Source organism: Pyrus communis, chromosome 14, assembly GCF_963583255.1.
Source record: "Pyrus communis chromosome 14, drPyrComm1.1, whole genome shotgun sequence".
Lineage (NCBI taxonomy): Eukaryota > Viridiplantae > Streptophyta > Magnoliopsida > Rosales > Rosaceae > Pyrus > Pyrus communis.
Window position 1 is genome coordinate 4,136,736 of NC_084816.1, and position 18,913 is coordinate 4,155,648.

Consider the following 18,913-nt stretch of genomic DNA (forward strand, 5'->3'; position numbering starts at 1 on the left):
TTATGTATTTAACAGCTACACGACCTGATCTTATGTACGCTGTAAGTCTAATTAGCAGGTATATGGAGAATCCCACAGAGACACACTTGTTGGCAGTCAAAAGGATCTTAAGATACGTGAAGGGAACTGGTGACTTTGGGGTATTTTACAAGAAGGGAGGAAATGAAGAACTCATTGGCTATACAGACAGCGATTATGCTGGTGATCAAGATGACAGAAAGAGTACTTCAGGTTATGTATTTATGATGAATTCAGGAGCAGTTTCATGGTCCTCGAAGAAGCAACCAGTGGTCACTCTCTCTACTACTGAAGCAGAATTCATTGCAGCTGCTTCAAGTTCATGTCAAGTGGTGTGGATAAGAAGAATTTTGAGTTGCTTGACTCTGAGGCAAACTGGTCCAACAAAGGTTTACTGTGATAATGTATCAACCATTAAGCTGTCAAAGAATCCAGTAATGCATGGTCGCAGTAAACATATAGATGTAAGGTTTCATTTTCTTCGAGATCTTGTCAAGGATGAAATAGTGGAGCTGCTGCAGTGTTCTACTCAGGAGCAGATTGCAGACGTGATGACAAAGCCACTGAAACTTGAAATATTTCAGAAACTGCGAGACCAAATGGGTGTATGCAGATGGCCTGGAATAAACTGAATCAACAGTATTCAGTTTAAGGGAGGAAATGTTGAAGTTGTCAAAGAGTCTAGCTGATAGGTTTCCTTGTTTCTAGGGTTCATTCCCTGGACGTGCTAATAACCCTCCTATACTTGAGGGACAAGTTTGTTATCTGTTTTGAATTAGTCATTTACCACGATTCTAGGGTTGTTGTTATCGTGGGCTGTTATTTCTTTATTGATGTAAAGCTATTTAATAGCTGGTTGAAGTCTTTGAGTTCAATAAGAATGCTTCTGAGTTTTCAAGACTAAAATACTTTCTGTTCATATTCATACAAACTTCACGTAAACCTAGTTCAGTTTCAACATCAACTTCCATACGATCTCTTTCGTTTTCTTTTCTCATTATTTGGCAAGATTTTGACGAAGATCGAAGAACTGAATTCGGGTAATTTAGGTGGAAGCCATATAGAAAATGTCCGAGTAGGTAGCTCAGTTGAGAAGGATCGGCACCGGACATGGTAATGGCTGATCGATTAACAGCATCTTTTGAGAAGATTTTACGACATATGAACAAATTTTGCAATGAACTCAAAGTGGCTTATTGTTTCGTTAATTTGTAGGTGTTTGGCACTTTGATCAGATGCTCCTCAATGGCAATGCTGCATGACAAAAGAAGCACGACGTCGTTTCTCTCTATAGAGATTTTATGCCAAATATTGCACCTCATATTCTCTTTGTACTTCATAAATTTTCCTCTCTGAGAGTACTATTTTAGGATGGATCTTCCATTTTCGTTTTAGACCTTTCAAAAATCTATGAATTTAGGTTCGTAATCTAACAACATAAGCATCTTATTATCTAACGTAACAATCTCAAAAACTATATTATGGATAATAGTCATAACCCAAGGCCGCAAAACGAAAGAAAATAAAATCCCGAGTATAAGCTGAAGGGAGTCGAACTGCTTAACTAAGTACCTTTCTAAAACTATAGGAACAACAATATATAGTTGCCATATTGTTTATGCAGTAGCAGCTGTTTGGGTGGCTGCTCGTCGCTTCTTTGCCTCTTCAATGATGCTTAGCTTGATGCCCTTGTCCTTGGGAAGCGACACCCACGGCTTTGTACCCTTGCCGATGGTGAACACATTACCAAGACGGGTTGCAAACTCATGACCGAGGGCACGTGGATAGTTTCAAAGCTTCCCTCATGCTTCTCCCTGTTCTTAATGACTCCAACACGTCCCCTATTCCTTCCGCCAGTAACCATGACAACATTACCAACATCAAATTTAATGAAGTCAGTGATTTTGTAGGTCTCTAAGTCCAGCTTGATAGTGTCATTGGCCTTGATGAGGGGGTCAGGGTAGCGACTAGTGCGTCCATCAAAAGTGTTAAGATAGGGGATGCCCTTCTTCCCAAACTGCACTGATCGAACCTTGCAGAGCTTGAACTGCTCAGGGAATTCATAATACCAAGTCAAATAGTTAATTATCTAGCCAAAAGTAGACGACGAAACTGAGCTAGAAATATTACAGAAAGTACTCTTAGGCTCTTAGCCACAAACACTGTCAACACGCAAAAGCAGAATAAACATAAAACTAAAGAACCTATATTACAAGGAACATTTAAAACTAAAAATAAAACTAACATGAAAGGTAAAAAAATTCTTATTCGTAGTTTAAGCTAACCGAAACTCTAATACACTTTGTAGCATTATGATATTACCAGAAATGAATATTAAAGCTGAATAGACTAACAAAAATACAAAAAGGGCCGTATGAAGTTCTCTTCCTGCTAAAATATAAGATGTTTTCTACTGCACACAAGATGTAAGCTGTAACATATGTCATTTTAGCAGCAATATATCCAAAACTAAGTTACCTACTAAACATTTCGGACAAACATGTTAGGTGAGATCTGTTAATTAACAAAATGACACTATAGTATAAAAACACGATGCACAATGGCAACATTCTAAACAAATACTAACAAAAGTACATTATTGGAAGTTGCCTAATGGATATTAGGGTTTCCTGCATGGTTATGAGTCCAGTTCCCTTGTGATTAGTTGTCAACTTCCTAATCTAAGTTGTCAACTCCCTTAATTCAAGGAGTTGTTATTTAGCTTCCCAAAGTGATTTGTATAGATCTCAAGGATGGGTTGTCATCCTCACTTTATCTAAGTCATGGGCTAAAGTGATGGTCTTAACCCTACTCTCTTGTCTTCCCATACCTTGTCATTTCCCTTACCTCTTTTGTCAACCTTCTTGCTTGGAGGAGCTTCTTTACTTGTAATTAAGTTTTTGCTTTCCCACTTGTTAGGGCAGTTTTTTAGGGAATGTGTTTGCCTACAATTCTTGTAGCTTTCTTTTTTACTCTCTATAAGAGTGGTCTTCTTTTTCTTGTAATATTCATAATGAGTGAAATACAATTCAACCTTTGAAAATCAACATGGTATCAGAGCAGGGAAATTAACCTGCTTCTGCTATACTGCTATCCGAGAGTATTCAATCTCCAAAATGTCTGAAGACAATCCGTTAGCATTAGAAGCTGATAGCTTCCCGGAGCGTTCCTCCGTGAATGTGCATGAGGTGGACGTCAACCCAAATCAAAGGTTAAGCTTAGTCGTACTAAATGAGTTTAATTACTTGCCATGGTCAAGAGCTGTCTTTGGCGCTGGGTGGCAGGTCCAAGTTAGGGTTCATAAATGGAAGCATCAAAGTACCTGATACTTCCTCACCAAACTATGAATCCTGGCTTAGCAAGGATCAGCTAGTTATGTCATGGCTCTTGAATTCCATGGAACGAAAGTTAGCTGAAATATTCAGTTACTCAGAATCCTCGTATCAACTATGGGAAGCGGTCAAGGAAATGTATGGTAGCCAGAATAATGTTGCTCGGGTTTTTCAATTAAAGAAGGACATCTCCGATCTGCAACAAGATGGTAAGTCGTTTGTGCAACTCCTAGGAAGCATGAAAAACATGTGGAACGAGTTAGAAATCTATCGTCCTCATACGACCGATGCAGCACTGCTACGAAAGAGAGCAGAAGAAGACAAGATATTCCAACTCTTGTCCAGTCTTGACTTAACATATGAAGATCTACGATGTCACATGCTCATGAACACTGAACTTCATTCCTTCGCTAGTGTGTGTGTGTGCAACGATTCAACGTGAAGAAGTAAGGAGGAAAGTCATGAACATGAGTACAATGTCTAACGTACCTGAGGCTAAAGCATATATAACCAACGAAAGAAAGTACAAAGGAAAGCATCCGCACTTGAAGTGTCAACACTGCAACAATACAGGTCATGTTAAAGACACATGCTGGATTTTACATCCAGAGTTAAAGCCTGACTTCATGAAGGATAACAAAGGCGTACAAAGGGTGAATCGTACTCCACATCGAGCAAATCATGCGTCTACCTCCATCTTCAATAGGTCAGATCCATTCAAGAACTTCACAGCAAACCCAGCAGAACTCATGAATGAGTTTATGTCGTACCTTCAAGGCAAAAAAGGAGAGGCTGGAATTGACCGTACAGATAGCATGGAAGAAGGGACCTCGACAGCATTGCTCAGCAAGTTTGCAGGTTTCTTGGCAGACACGAAACCTGTACCCCAAGAGGACATGCAAGGTATCATGAAAGCTTTTAAAACTGCTCTTAAATTAAATATGTTGCATGATTTTTGGGTTGTAGATTCAGGTGCCACAGATCATATGACCAACCATGTGTCTAAATCTCAAAAGTTTGAAAATTTGACAAAGCCTTCTCAAGTTTCAATTGCAAATGGAAAACATGTAAATGTTTTAGGAAAAGAAAAGATAAAGTTGATGTCTGATGAAATTGAATCAATAGCTTTGTATGTTTCTTCCTTCCCATTTCAACTTCTATCTGTGGGAAGGATCACAAATACCTTGAATTGCTTAGCCATTTTTTCTCCTCACAATGTGATTTTTCAGGATTGTGCCACCAAAAAGACGATTGGTGAAGGGTTTTATTTAGATGGTCTCTATTACATGTCAAAGAGCAATCCCAGAGGGTGTCAAGCCAAGTTCAACTCCATTCACGATAATCAATTGTGGCATCAACGTTTAGCTCACCCTTCCTCACCCATTTTGTCATCTTTATTTCCAAACTTAGGAAAGGATGCTATTTTTTGTGAAACATGCCACTTGTCTAAGGCCACTAGATTACCTTTTAACTCTTCTTTGTCTAGGACTAGTAAGTGTTTTGAACTAGTTCATTCAGATGTATGGGGACCAACTAGTGAATTTTTTGATGGCTACAAGTATTTTGTGATTTTTGTGGATGATTTCTCTCGAGTCACATGGTTGTATCTTCTAAAGTCTAAGAATGAAGTTATAGAAGTGTTTAAGGACTTCCATAACCTTGTTAAAAACCATTTCTCATCTCAAATTCAAACCTTATGATTTGACAATGGCACCGAATACATGTCCCATATCATGAAACAATATTTGAGCACTCATGGCATCATGCATCAAACAAGTTGCGTTGGAACCCCTCAACAAAATGGGGTAGCTGAACGTAAAAACCGTGACCTACTTGAGAAAACAAGAGCACTAATGTTGCAAATGAATGTACCAAAGAGTTTTTGGTCCCAAGGTGTTATGGCAGCTACATATATCATTAATAGGTTACCTAGCCGAGTCTTGGAATTCAAGTCTCCCCTAGAGGTCTTGAAAGGAAGGAAAATTGATCTCTCACATCTTAGAGTGTTTGGTTGCATCTGTTTTGTGCATGTTCAATCTCATCACCGAGATAAATTAGATCCTAGAGCTGCTAAATGTATATTCCTTGGTTACTCATCTACTCAAAAGGGATATAAGTGTTATAATCCCCAACTAAGGAGAGTGATTGTGTCCAAAGACGTTCGATTTCATGAGACTAACCCTTTTTTTGACAAGACAAGTGAAATCATAGATCAAGGGGATGACATCTTGGACTTGTTCCCATTACCAAGAATCGAACCTGAGGGTCCGCAACAACGAGAGCTCAGTCATGCCAACACTGATGCTTATCTCAATAAAGATAACCATAAATGCTCTCATCTTGATGGTTCCATGCATGATGATGGCAGCGGCAACCAAGAAAACCTTCAAAGTGTGGCTGAAAATTTGAACGAGAGTGAGCCAACTCTCCCAGAACCTCGACGTGATAGGCAGCCTCCCACAAGGTTTCAAGATTTTGACATATATAAACTGAGGCATCCAATATCAAATTACGTGTCGTATCAAAAGGTGACTCCATCACATGTTGTCTTCCTTAACACCATCTCCAGTCACAGTGAGCCTCAAAATTTCCATAAGGCTAATAATCATGTTGTGTGGCAAGAAGCAATGCGAGATGAACTCAAAGCTCTAGACCAACACAACACCTGGAGCATCACCAAACTTCCAAAAGGAAAAAGGGCAGTGGGTTGCAAATGGATCTATAAGATCAAGTTTAATTCCGATGGTTCAATTGAGAGGCATAAAGCCAGGCTAGTGGCTAGTGGATTCACTCAAACATTTGAGGTGGACTACAAAGAAACATTTGCTCCTGTTGCAAAAATGAACTCAGTTAGGGTTTTATTGTCTGTTGCTGTCAATAAGGGTTGGTCCATGTACCAAATGGACGTGAAGAACGCATTTCTACATGGTGATCTTGAAGAAGAAGTCTACATGTGATTGCCCCCGGACATTCTCAAAGCCAGGACCCTGATTTGGTGTGTAAGTTACATAAGTCTATTTATGGACTGAAGCAATCGCCTCGTGCTTGGTATGCTAAACTAAGTTCAGTTCTTCATAGTGTTGGTTTCAAAATGAGTGGTGCCGATTCATCATTATTCGTTCGCACTGGAGCTGGTGGGAAATTAGTTGTGTTGATATATGTGGATAACTTAATAATTACAGGTGATAATGCTGCAGAGATCTCCAAACTCAAACAGTCACTTCAACAAAGATTTGCGATTAAAGACCTTGGGGTGTTAAAATATTTCCTTGGGATCGAAATGGCATCTTCTCATAAGGGTTTATTTCTTAATCAACGGAAATACGTCATGGATCTCCTCAAGGATGCTAATATGAGTGATGCTAAGCCTGCCATTACTTCTCTCGATAGCAAGCTCAAACTTAACTTGGGAGGAACTCCACTCTCGGATATCAGCTCCTATCAGAGGCTTGTTGGTAAGTTGATCTACCTAACGATCACCAGACCAGACATCTCATATGCAGTGAGTATTGCCAGTCAATTCATGCACTCTCCCACCATCGAGCATTTGAACCTTGTAAAAAAGATCTTACGTTACTTAAAAGGGTCTGTTGGTCGTGGTATTCTCATGACAAAGAACGACCACACTCACATCATGGGGTACTGCGATGCAGATTGGGCAGGAAATGCCATCGATCGCAAGTCCATAAGTGGTTACTACACCTTTGTTGGTGGAAACTTGGTCACCTGGAAAAGTAAAAAGCAAACTGTCATCGCCAGATCCAGTGCCGAAGCTGAGTATCGTGCAATGGCTTCAACAGCGTGTGAGTTGATCTGGCTCAAGCGTCTTCTGTGTGATTTAGGGTTTCCTGCAACCCTTCCTATGTCCCTATTATGTGACAACCAGGCCACCATGCATACAACATCCAATCCCGTGTTTCACGAACGAACGAAACACATTAAGGTTGACTGCCATTACGTTCGTGAACAGGTGCAATCGCAAGTAATCCAAACATAATACACAACAAGCTCCGACCAAGTGGCCGACATTTTCACAAAGCCCTTAGCTTCTCATCAGTTTCAACGGCTTCTGTCCAAGCTTGGATCCATCAACCTTCTGGATCGAGCTTGAGGGGGAGTATTGGAAGTTGCCTAATGGATATTAGGGTTTCCTGCATGGTTATGAGTCTGGTTCCCTTGTGATTAGTTGTCAACTTCCTAATCTAAGTTGTCAACTCCCTTAATTCAAGGAGTTGTTATTTAGCTTCCCAAAGTGATTTGTATAGATCTCAATGATGGGTTGTCATCCTCACTTTATCTAAGTCATGGGCTAAAGTGATGGTCTTAACCCTATTCTCTTGTCTTCCCAGACCTGGTCATTTCCCTTACCTCTTTTGTCAACCTTCTTGCATGTAGAAGCTTCTTTACTTGTAATTAAGTTTTTGATTTCCCACTTGTTAGGTCAGTTTTTTAGGGAATGTGTTTGCCTACAATTCTTGTAGCTTTCTTTTTGACTCTGTATAAGAGTGGTCTTCTTTTTCTTGTAATATTCATAATGAGTGAAATACAATTCAACCTTTGAAAATCAACATACATTCACAAAACTAGAAAGCAATGATGTACAACATTCTAAACCGACCCTTGGTGTCAAAGAGCATACGGAAATTCTCATTTGTTTTCGGGATCAAAACAACATTTGAAGACAAATAACATAGCTTTAAGCATTTCTAAGCATCACAGATACATTGCAAAAAAATCATTCAGAAAAATAAGGAATTGGAACTAAATTTAGTGAAATTGTTGAGAACATACCCATAAAGCCGGAAGGGTAAGTCTTGTCGATCCTGACCGTTCCGTCAACCAAAACATGGCGCTGCATAAGAATCAAAACGACTTCATGGTATGTGAGTGCATACTTCAACCTGTTCCTCAGAATAAGAGCTAGGGGAAGGCGCTCCTTGGCTTTGTGGAGGCCCAGATGATGGCTTGGGGCCTAAACACACACATGTGAAACCAAAGTTCCATTAAACCCCAATCAAAATAAGGCAAAAATTGTAGATTTAATGAAAAATTTTTTTTTTTTTTTTGAAGAGATTAATAAAAAAAAATTATTAAATCCCAATAACAATGAGGGACAAGATTGCAGGTTTAATGAAAATTTCTTCATTTTTAAAAAATTTGGGGAAGAGGGTTTTAGGGTTTTACTTACAAAAGCACCACCAAGCTTGTCGAGCATCCAATGCTTTGGGGCATTGAGCCGCTTCAAATGCTTCTTCAGTCCTCTAGCAAATACAACATAAAACCAACAGTTATACACACATCAGAGATCTCTAGAGAGAGAAAGTAGATGAGAGCAATAGAGATAGTATAACATCCCACATCGACAAACGAAAATGGGGTGATATGTCTTATATGTACATGCCCACCTCCCTATAGCATGAGGCCTTTTGGGAATTCATTGGCTTGGGGTTCCATCGGAACTTCGAAGTTAAGCGAGTTCGGGCGAGAGCAATCCTAGGATGGGTGACCCACTGGGAAGTTCTTGCATGAATTCCCAGAAACAAAACCGTGAGGGTGTGGCCGGGGCCCAATGCGGACAATATCGTGTTACGGCAGAGTCGAGACTGTGATGTGACAAAATGGTATCAGAGCCACTCTGCCGTTCGGTGTGAGTGTGCCGACGAGGACTTCGGGCCCCTAAGGGGGGTGGATTGTAACATCCCACATCGACCAACGGAGAGGGGGTGATGTGCCTTATATGTACATGCCTACATCCCTATAGCACGAGGTCTTTTGGGAACTCACTAGCTTCGGGTTCCATCGGAACTCCGAAGTTAAGCGAGTTCAGGCGAGAGCAATCCTAGGATGGGAGACCCACTGAGAAGTTCTCGTGTGAGTTCCTAGAAACAAAACCGTGATGGGGCCCAAAGCGGACAATATTGTGTTACGGCAGAGTCAAGATTGGGATGTGATAGAATAAATATATAGTAAAACAGTTATCAATATACAAACCCCTAGGTTTTATGAAAACACATATAGCATGATAAAAATAAGTTTTCCAAAACCTAGAATGTCGTGCAATGTCTCAAATCATAGCTCATATATATCGTAATCACTAGTGAATGTCCAATATCTCTCCAGGCTCCATGCCGGCTCCTCGTCCCTATGCTAATAGCCAAAGGAAAAACACTTCAAGCCCTATGCCAACACCATAACTGTCGCCCAGGACGGACCGAAATCTATCCCTTCGTCTCATAGCAGAATTGGGACCACTAGGTAAGTACAAAACCATTGAACATACATATATATATTGAAAAGCAACTTCATAGTATAAAGTCCTCCATCACCTATACTATAAAGAGGTGTTCTAAACGTGTTCTAAATATTATATCGTCATCCATCAGATATTCTATAAGAACACGGGTTATAGGAAAAATAGTAATAATTTTTAATAGCCTCAATAAGCATGTTATCTCAAAACGTTTCATAGAACATAATTATTAAATCATGTTTTTCCATGTATGCATTTCTACTATTAAAATATGCATTTTTAGAAGGGGTCCACTCATGTTTGTTTTGCGCCCCCTTAAGGACTTAGAATCAAGGCATACAATCCCAACATCAAGGCACTTCTACATCGGTATCTTCGAGTCCTCTCAGTGTAGGACCCATCCTCTTTCCTTTGTTCATTCAATTTTTATATTATTTCTTTTAGTATTCTAGTTAGTTGGATGCTTTGAACACGTTCCTTAAATGCATATTCATTATTCTTTTATAGTTATAAGTATCTATCCCTTGTTTTCAGCATTTGCACTCACTAAATGGCTTTCGTCACCATTGGGTGTTGGCCAGTACGTGCTTATCCTAGTATTTGGGGAATACTAGAATCGGGGCATGTCAGATAAAGAGCAATAGACAAAGAGAGTACCATGTTTGCAAAGTGCGATGCAGAAACCCTAGGCGAGGAGGACGAGGACGAGACAGAGGTTGTTAAGGATCAACAGCAGCCCAAAGAGCCCATATTTAATCAAGCCTAATGTACTGTTTGCGAAGAAATTCCTATGTTACTCTAGAAGTTGGTTAATAATAACCAATTTCTAGAGTAATCTAAAACAATCAAGATACATGCAAAGATCAAGTTGGTGGTGCAGAAGAAGCTAGTTTCTATTTAAGTCTAATCATTAGTTTTATTTATTTTGTACTTTACTTTTGTTAAAATTTCATTTTCTTTCGTACACAAAACCAAATTATCATCTTTATGTTCTACAAGATGTATTTTTTGTGAAATTTCTTATAATCTGTCAAAAAATTCGAAAACAAGGATAATAATCTATAGGTATTTGAATCTAATTAAAGTAACGTAGGAAGGAAAAAAATCCAATGGAAAAAAAGAAAAAAGGAGAAATTTTTTAAAAAGATACAATCGGTAGTTTATTACCGATCATCTTCGAAGAGGATGGTTATGAAGATAGCGACTTTTTGTTAAAAAGTCGCTATCTTTCTATCGATCCCTCCTTCCAAATTTTTTGCTTTTTAATTCTTTAATTTTTTTAATTTTTTTTTATTTCTATTACTATAGCAACAAACTATCATATTCATGTTCTTCAAAAAAATAAAATAAAATTTGGTGCAAATTTTATTATAATTCATATTTAAAACACTTGAAATCAACGATTTAAAACCTAAATTTAAAGATATTTTTCTATTTTTAACTTTAGAAATCAATAAAAAATAGTTTCAAGACCTAATAAATGGTAGGATCACGTCCAAAAGTCTTGCAATAATTTCCTTAACTCCGACGCAAAATATTTTCTAAGGCCAAAAATTTCAATTTTTCCCAAAAACTGTTATTTATAACCCACAATTTTCTAATCAATTTTGAGAACTTTTACAACATATGTTATAAGCCAAAGTTAGAGCTATTCTACTCGCACCATGTGTTTTCTAAAATTAATTTAGGACATTCCCTAGATTTCGGACACCTACAATTCTCTTTGGGGAACCCGCTATTAGTTTTCATTATTTTCTCTATTTTTCAATTTTAAAAATCAATGAAAAATAGTTTGCGGGACCTAATAAAGGATAAAATCACATCCAAAGGTCTTGCAAAATTTTTGCTAATTCCCACGCAAAATATTTCCTAAAACTAAAAATTTCAAATTTTTCACAAAACTGTGAGTTATAACCCATGTTTTCTAATCGATTTTGAGAATTTTACAAGATTCATTATAAGCCAAAATTTGAGTCATTCTAGTCGCACCACATGTTTTTGAAATTAATTTAGGACATTCCAAAGATTTTCAACACCTACAAATCTCTTTGGGGGCCTTGCTATTAGTTTATATTATTTTTCTATTTTTTTTCAACTTTAAAAATAACATTCCAAGACCTAATAAACGGTAAGATCACATCCAAAGGTCTTGCGGCATTTTCGTTAACTCATACACAAAAGATTTCCTAAACTAAAAATTTCAATTTTTTTTCACAACTGTGAGTTATAACCCACGTTTTCCAATGACTTTTAAGGATTTTTATAAGATTCAATATAACTCAAAATTTGAGTCATTTTAGTCTCACTACATGACGGGTGATCTTTAAGTAGTTGAAGGAATCAAGAAGCTCAACAACAAAATTACAATATGTGGGCAACATCCATGTAGTCTTACAAGGCTAAGATATTTGGCAGATCGTCGGCGGTAATGAAGTTACGTAGCAGGAAAAACACACCAATGACACTATTTGAACTGCATATCAGAATAAACATAAAACTAAAGAACCTATATTACAAGGAACATTTAAAACTAAGAATAAAATTAACATAAAAGGTAAAAAAATTCTTATTCGTAGTTTAAGCTAACCGAAACACTAACACTTTGTAGCATTGTGATATTACCAGAAATGAATTTTAAAGCTGGATAGACTAACAAAAATACAAAGAGGGTCATTTGAAGTTCTCTTCCTGCTAAAATCTAAGGTGTTTTCTATTGCACACAAGATGTAAGCTGTATCATATGTCATTTTACCAGCAATATACATCCAAAACTAAGTTACCTACTAAACATTTCGGACAAACATGTTAGGTGAGACCTGTTAATTAACAAAATGACACTATAGTATAAAAACGGGATGCACAATGGCAACATTCTACACAAGTACTAACAAAAGGACATTCACAAAACTAGAAAGCAATGATGTACAAGAACCAACCTTTGCCTTCTCATCTCTAATCGAGCGGAGCCTAAACAGACCCTTCATGTCAAAGAGCATACGGAAATTCTCATTTGTTTTTGGGAACGAAACAACATCTGAAGACAAATAACATAGCTTTAAGCATTTCTAAGCATCACAAATACATTGCAAAAAAATCATTCAAAAAAATAAGGAATTGGGAATGTTTTGTGAATACTTCAACCAGTTCCTCAGAATAAGAGCTAGGGGAAGGCATTCCCTGGCTTTGTGGGGCCCAGATGATGGCTTGGGGGCCTAAAACCAATAGTTAGGCACACCAAAGAGATCCCTAGAGAGGTAAAGAAGAGGAGAGCGATAGAGATAGAGAGCAAGAGAGAGAGTACCATGTTTGCAGAGTGAGACGCAGAAACCCTAGGCGAGGAGGAGGAGGACGAGACAGAGGCCGTTGAGGATCAACAGCAGCCCAAAGAGCCCATATTTAATCAAGCCTAATGTACTGTTTGTGAAGAAATTTCTACGTAACTCTAAAAGTTGGTTAATAATAACTCATTTCTAGAGTAATCTAAAACAATCAAGATACGTGCAAAGATAAAGTTGGTGGTGCAGAAGAAGTTAGTTTCTACTTAAGTTTAGAACCCTAATCATTAGTTTTATTTATTTTATACTTTATTTTTGTTAAATTTTCGTTTTTTTTTTCATACACAAAACCAAATTATCATCTTTATTATGTTCCATAAGATGTGTTTTTTGTTGAAAATTTTCTTATAATCTACGTTAAAAAAAATAAAAAACAAGGATAATAATCTAAAGGTATTTGAATCTAATTAAAGTAAAGTAGGAAGAAAAAAAAATTCAATGAAAAAAAGAAAAAAGGAGAGAAATTATAAAAAAAAAATAAATAGAAAAGATACAAACGGTAGTGTAGACCGATCCTCATGGAAAACTGTCGCTATCAAGTTAGCGACTTATTTCTGAAAAAAAGTCGCTAGCTTCATACCGATCCCCCCTACCAAATTATTTGTTTTTCAGTTTTTTTTAATCTATTAATTTTTTTATTTCTCTTATTATAACAACAAACTATCATATTCATGTTCTTCAAAATATATTGTTTTTGTGAAATTTCTATTATAATTCATATTTAAATGCTTGAAATCAACGATTTAAAACCAAAATTTAAAGATATTTTTCTATTTTCAACTGTAGAAATCAATAAAAAATAGTTTCAGGACCTAATAAATTGTAGGATCACGTCCAAAAGTCTTGCAATAATTTCTTTAACTCCGACACAAAATATTTTCTAAAGCCAAAAATTTCTATTTTTTCACAAAAACTGTTATTTATAACCATAGTTTTCCAATCGATTTTGATAACTTCTACAACATACATTATAAGTCAAAGTTAGAGTCATTCTACTTGTATCATATGTTTCCTAAAATTAATTTAGAACATTCTCAAGATTTCGGACACCTACAATTCTCTTTGGGGCCCCACTAGTAGTTTTCATTATTTTCTTTATTTTTCAACTTTAAAAATTAATGAAAAATGGTTTGCAGGACCTAATAAAGGATAAAATCACATCCAAAGGTCTTGCAAAATTAACGTTTTCCACTCGATTTTGAAAACTTTTACAAGATTCATTATAAGCCAAAATTTAAGTCATTCTAGTCGCACCACATGTTTTTGAAATTAATTTAGGACATTCCAAAGATTTTCACCACCTACAAATCTCTTTGGGGGCCTAGTTATTAGTTTATATTATTTTTCTATTTTTTTCAACTTTAAAACCAACTTTTTGAGACCTAATAAACCGTAGGATCACATCCAAAGGTTATGCAGCATTTTGATTAACTCATACACAAAATATTTCCTAAACTAAAAATTTCAATTTTTTTCACAACTGTGAGTTATAACCCATGTTTTCCAATGAATTTTAAGGATTTTTACAAGATTCAATATAACTGTGACATCCCACATCGTCCAGAGGAGTGATCCTTATATGTATATTCTCATCCCTACCTAGCACGAGGCCTTTTGGGAGCTCACTGGCTTCGGGTTCCGTAGGAACTCCGAAGTTAAGCGAGAAGGAGGCTAGAGCCATCCCATGATGGGTAACCCACTGGGAAGTTACTCATGAGTTCCCAAAAACAAAACCATGAGGGAATGGTAAGCCCAAAGCGGACAATATCGTGCTACAGTGGTGGAGCGGGCCGGGGAAATGATCCGCCTCGGGTCGGGATATGACAAAAACTCAAAATTTGAGTCATTTTAGTCACACTACACGACAGGTGATCTTTAAGTAGTTGGAGGAATCAAGAAGCTCAACAACAAAATTACAATACAGGCGACATCCATTAGTCTTACAAGACTAAGATATTTGGGAGATCGTTGGCGGTAACGAAGTAACGTACCAGGAAGAAGACACCAATGACACTATTTGAACTGCAGAGCAATAGGTTAAATAAACAAAGTGAGAAAAAAAAAAAAAAAAATCTCTCTCTCTCTCTCTCTCTCTCTCTATACACAATGCCTTTACCATTAAGCCCTTCTTCACCAACAATCACACAGAGGCCAAACCTTTGCGGCCTCAGGCTCTTGAACAACTTTGGTGGTCGCCAGAATGTCAATTCCATGGTTCAGGTCGGTTGATAATATTTGCCAAAAATGAGGCTAATAACAGACCCACATTGGAGGTGGTGTTAATTTGAGCCATCGGAAGAGGTCAAGAAGGAGCTCCTTCTTGTCCCCAGTGTCCCTCATGCTTCTCTCGCTCGCCAAAAATACTCTGCCCAATCAAAAGCTGCCATCAATGAACAGATCAAGTGTGCTTTTCACAATTCTACCATTTTTTTTGTCTTTTTTTCCAGTCTTAAATCTTAATGTTCATTGGAAATGTTGGTTTCTTGTCTATTTTCTAACCGTTTGGTTTTCCCAATATCATTCCTTCAATCGTTTTGGTCATGAGAAACTTCCGTTATGTTAAGAGGATTTTTGTTAAATCAACCCCTTCCTTTGTGCTGGTGCTTTCTTCAATTTAACAAAAATTTTCATTGAAGAACCAAAATGTTTGCCGATAAACAATATTGTTCAAATTATTTTGAAAATAGATAAAAATGGAAAAGTTTTAGGGCCAAATGTTCAAACAACGTGAAAAGTTGATGACGTAAATATCCGCATAATATAGGCAGCAAGCTGATTAAAAATGATCAAAACACATCTCATTCCAGCACAAAACATAACAAGATTCAAGCCAGTACAGCATCTCATAATCCATAACATAACGCAGGCCAAAAAACGAAAGAAAATAAAATCCCTCGAACATAAGCTGAAAAGAGTCGAACTGCTTAACTAAGTACCATTCTAAAACTATAGGAACAACAATATATAGTTGCCGCCATATTGTTTAAGCAGTAGCAGCTGTTTGGGCGGCTGCTTGTCGCTTCTTTGCCTCTTCAATGATGCTTAGCTTGATACCCTTGCCCTTGGGAAGAGACACCCATGGCTTTGTACCCTTGCCGATGGTGAACACATTACCAAGACGGGTTGCAAACTCATGTCCGAGGGCATCCTGTACGTGGATAGTTTCAAAGCTTCCCTTATGCTTCTCCCTGTTCTTAATGACTCCAACACGCCCCCTATTCCTTCCGCCAGTAACCATGACAACATTACCAACATCAAACTTAATGAAGTCAGTGATCTTGTTGGCCTCTAAGTCCAGCTTGATAGTGTCATTGGCCTTGATGAGCGGGTCAGGGTACCGAATAGTGCGTCCATCAAAAGTGTTAAGATAGGGGATGCCCTTCTGCCCAAACTGCACTGATCGAACCTTGCAGAGCTTGAACTGCTCAGGGAATTTATAATACCAAGTCAAATAGTTAATTATCTCGCCAAAAGTAGACGACAAAACTAAGCTAGAAATATTTCAGAAAGTACTCTGAGCCATTAACAATGTCAACATTGTAAAAGCAGAATAACCATAAAATTAAAAGAACCTAGGTTTCAAGAAACATTTAAAACAAAAAATTAGATTACCACAGAAGGTCAAAAACTTCTTATTCGTGGTGTAAGCTAACTGAAACACTAATACACTTTGTAGCAATATGATCTACCATTAGAAATGAATATTAAAGCTGAAGAATCTAACAAAAATGCAAGAAAGGTCATATGAAGTTCTCTTCCTGTTAAAATCTAAGATCTTTTTTATTGCACATAAGATGTAACACTTCAGAGAAGCATGTTACGTAAGATCTGTTAATTAACAAAATGACACTATAGTAATAAAACCTGATGCACAATTGCAACATTCTACACAAGTAATAACAAAATTACATTCACAAAACTAGAAAGCAATGATGCATAAGAACCAACCTTTGCCTCCTCATCTCTAATTGAGTGGAGCCTAAACCGACCCTTGGTGTCAAAGAGCAGACGGAAATTTTCATTTGTTTTCGGGATCGAAACAACATCTGAAGACAAATAACATAACTTTAAGCACATTTCTAAGCATCACAGATACAATGCAAAAACAATCATTCAGAAAAATAAGGAATTGGTACTAAATTTAGTGAAATTGTTGAGAACGTACCCATGAAGCCAGAAGGGTAAGTCTTGTCAGTCCTAACCTTTCCGTCAACCAAAATATGGCGCTGCATGAGAATTGAAACAACCTCACGGTATGTGAGTGCATACTTCAACCTGTTCCTCAGAATAAGAACCAGGGGAAGGCACTCCCTGGCTTTGTGGGGACCAGATGATGGCTTGGGGGCCTAAACAAACACATTTGAAACCAAATTTCCATCAAACCCAAATCAAAATAAGGCAAATATTGTAAATTTACTGAAGAAATTCTTCATTTTTATTCAGTTGGGGTCCCAAATAAACACATTTGAAACTAAATTTCACATTAAACCCAAGCCAAAATGAAGCAAAAATTGTAGATCAACGGAAAAAAATTTCATTTTTTTCTTTCTCATCTGGGAGCCTAAAAAAACACATTTGAGACTAAAACTTAAATTAATCCCGAATCACAATGAGGGACGAGAATGCAGGTTTAATGAAAGTTTCTTCATTTTTTAAAATTTGAGGAAGAGGGTTTTAGGGTTTTACTTACAAAAGCACCACCAAGCTTGTCGAGCATCCAATGCTTTGGGGCATTGAGCCTCTTCAAATGCTTCTTCAGTCCTCTAGCCTGCAAAATACAACATAAAACCAACAGTTATACACACAACAGAGATCTGTAGAGAGAGAAAGAAGAGGAGAGCGATAGAGATAGAAAGAGATAGACAGAGAGAGTACCATCTTTGCAAAGTGAGACGCAGAAACCCTAGGCGAGGACGAGGATACAGAGGGACGAAACGGCGGAGAGGCTTAAGATTTATATGGGCGAGTGAAAAATGAGATGGGGTTTTAGGGTTGGGGGACTGGAGAGTGAGATTTAGTGTGGTCGAGCTCAGAATAGGCGGGGGACTTTGTGGGGGATCTGATTGGTTGTGGATGTGGGACCCCAGTAGTCTAGCCACTCATTTGTTTTCTTTCCTCATCAACAAAAATATTACGTTACACTTTTTTGCTAGTAACATGTTTACTAATTTGTAATTGAAATCAAAACAAAAGAGTTATAATTAAGTTTTTTATGTGTCGTCAATATAGCAAAATTATATTTTTTTTCAACTAATTATAGATTAGTAAATCGATAATGCACTGTCATAAGTTATTACATGAAAGTGCATAAATTTTTTTGAAATACTACTACGTTAACATCTTGTGTAAAAGTTAATAGAGAACATTGAGAGTATAGAAGACGCTTTATCATAATAACAGAAAACAATAATACTTATCCATCCTAGTGCGGATACCATCCTCATCGACATCCCCTCCCCAAGAAAGTTGTCAAACTCGTTCTTCAAATTTAGGATCTCTTTTAAAAGTTATAATAATTTTAATCATTGGATTAAATTTCAAAAATCCGAATCACTTGATCTGTGAGTTTTGGTGGAAGAGATTCGAAGAGAATTTCTTTCCCTTTTTGTTATCATAATGTGTCGTTTGTCATCGTCTATATTAAAATTTATATTTTAAGAGTTACATTTATGGATACTGTTGGAGATACTCTTAGACTAGTTTCAAGGACTAAGCTGGACTAGCTTAAACTAGACTAAGCTGAACTAGCTTAGACTAGACTAAGCTGGAGTAGCTTAGTGAAGCGTTCGATGCAGTATCTGACTAAGAAGCAGGATAATTAACAAAACTAAAAAAATTATATTATTTTAAAGTATATCTAGAATATTTATATTAATTCTTCCTCTTTTTTTCTTCTAGAAACCCTTTTTTCAGAATGCTTTGTCTTCTCTGCCTCACCACTTCCCTTTTTTTTCTCCATCCGTCTCAATCCTCTCTGT

At 37.2% G+C, this 18,913-nt stretch overlaps 1 protein-coding gene and 1 pseudogene across 1 annotated transcript; both read right to left on the bottom strand.

Annotated features, from left to right (window-relative positions):
• Nucleotides 1-1,634: 1,634 nt before the first annotated feature.
• LOC137715691 (small ribosomal subunit protein eS4-like) lies at nt 1,635-15,148 on the bottom strand (annotated as a pseudogene).
• Nucleotides 15,149-15,713: 565 nt separating this feature from the next.
• LOC137715775 (small ribosomal subunit protein eS4x-like) lies at nt 15,714-17,893 on the bottom strand. Its single transcript, XM_068455123.1, has 5 exons — nt 17,811-17,893; nt 17,626-17,703; nt 17,101-17,281; nt 16,884-16,981; nt 15,714-16,356 (listed from the first exon to the last, which is right to left on the bottom strand). The coding sequence occupies exons 1-5, from the start codon at nt 17,811-17,813 to the stop codon at nt 15,919-15,921; spliced, it is 798 nt and encodes a 265-aa protein (XP_068311224.1). The 5' UTR covers nt 17,814-17,893; the 3' UTR covers nt 15,714-15,918.
• Nucleotides 17,894-18,913: the final 1,020 nt, after the last annotated feature.

Coding starts and splice junctions, on each gene's coding strand:
- LOC137715775 (XM_068455123.1), bottom strand. Junction 17,282..17,625: donor ACAAGCTTGGTGGTGCTTTT/GTAAGTAAAACC, acceptor GTGTTTGTTTAG/GCCCCCAAGCCATCATCTGG. Junction 16,982..17,100: donor TTACCCTTCTGGCTTCATGG/GTACGTTCTCAA, acceptor ATTTGTCTTCAG/ATGTTGTTTCGATCCCGAAA.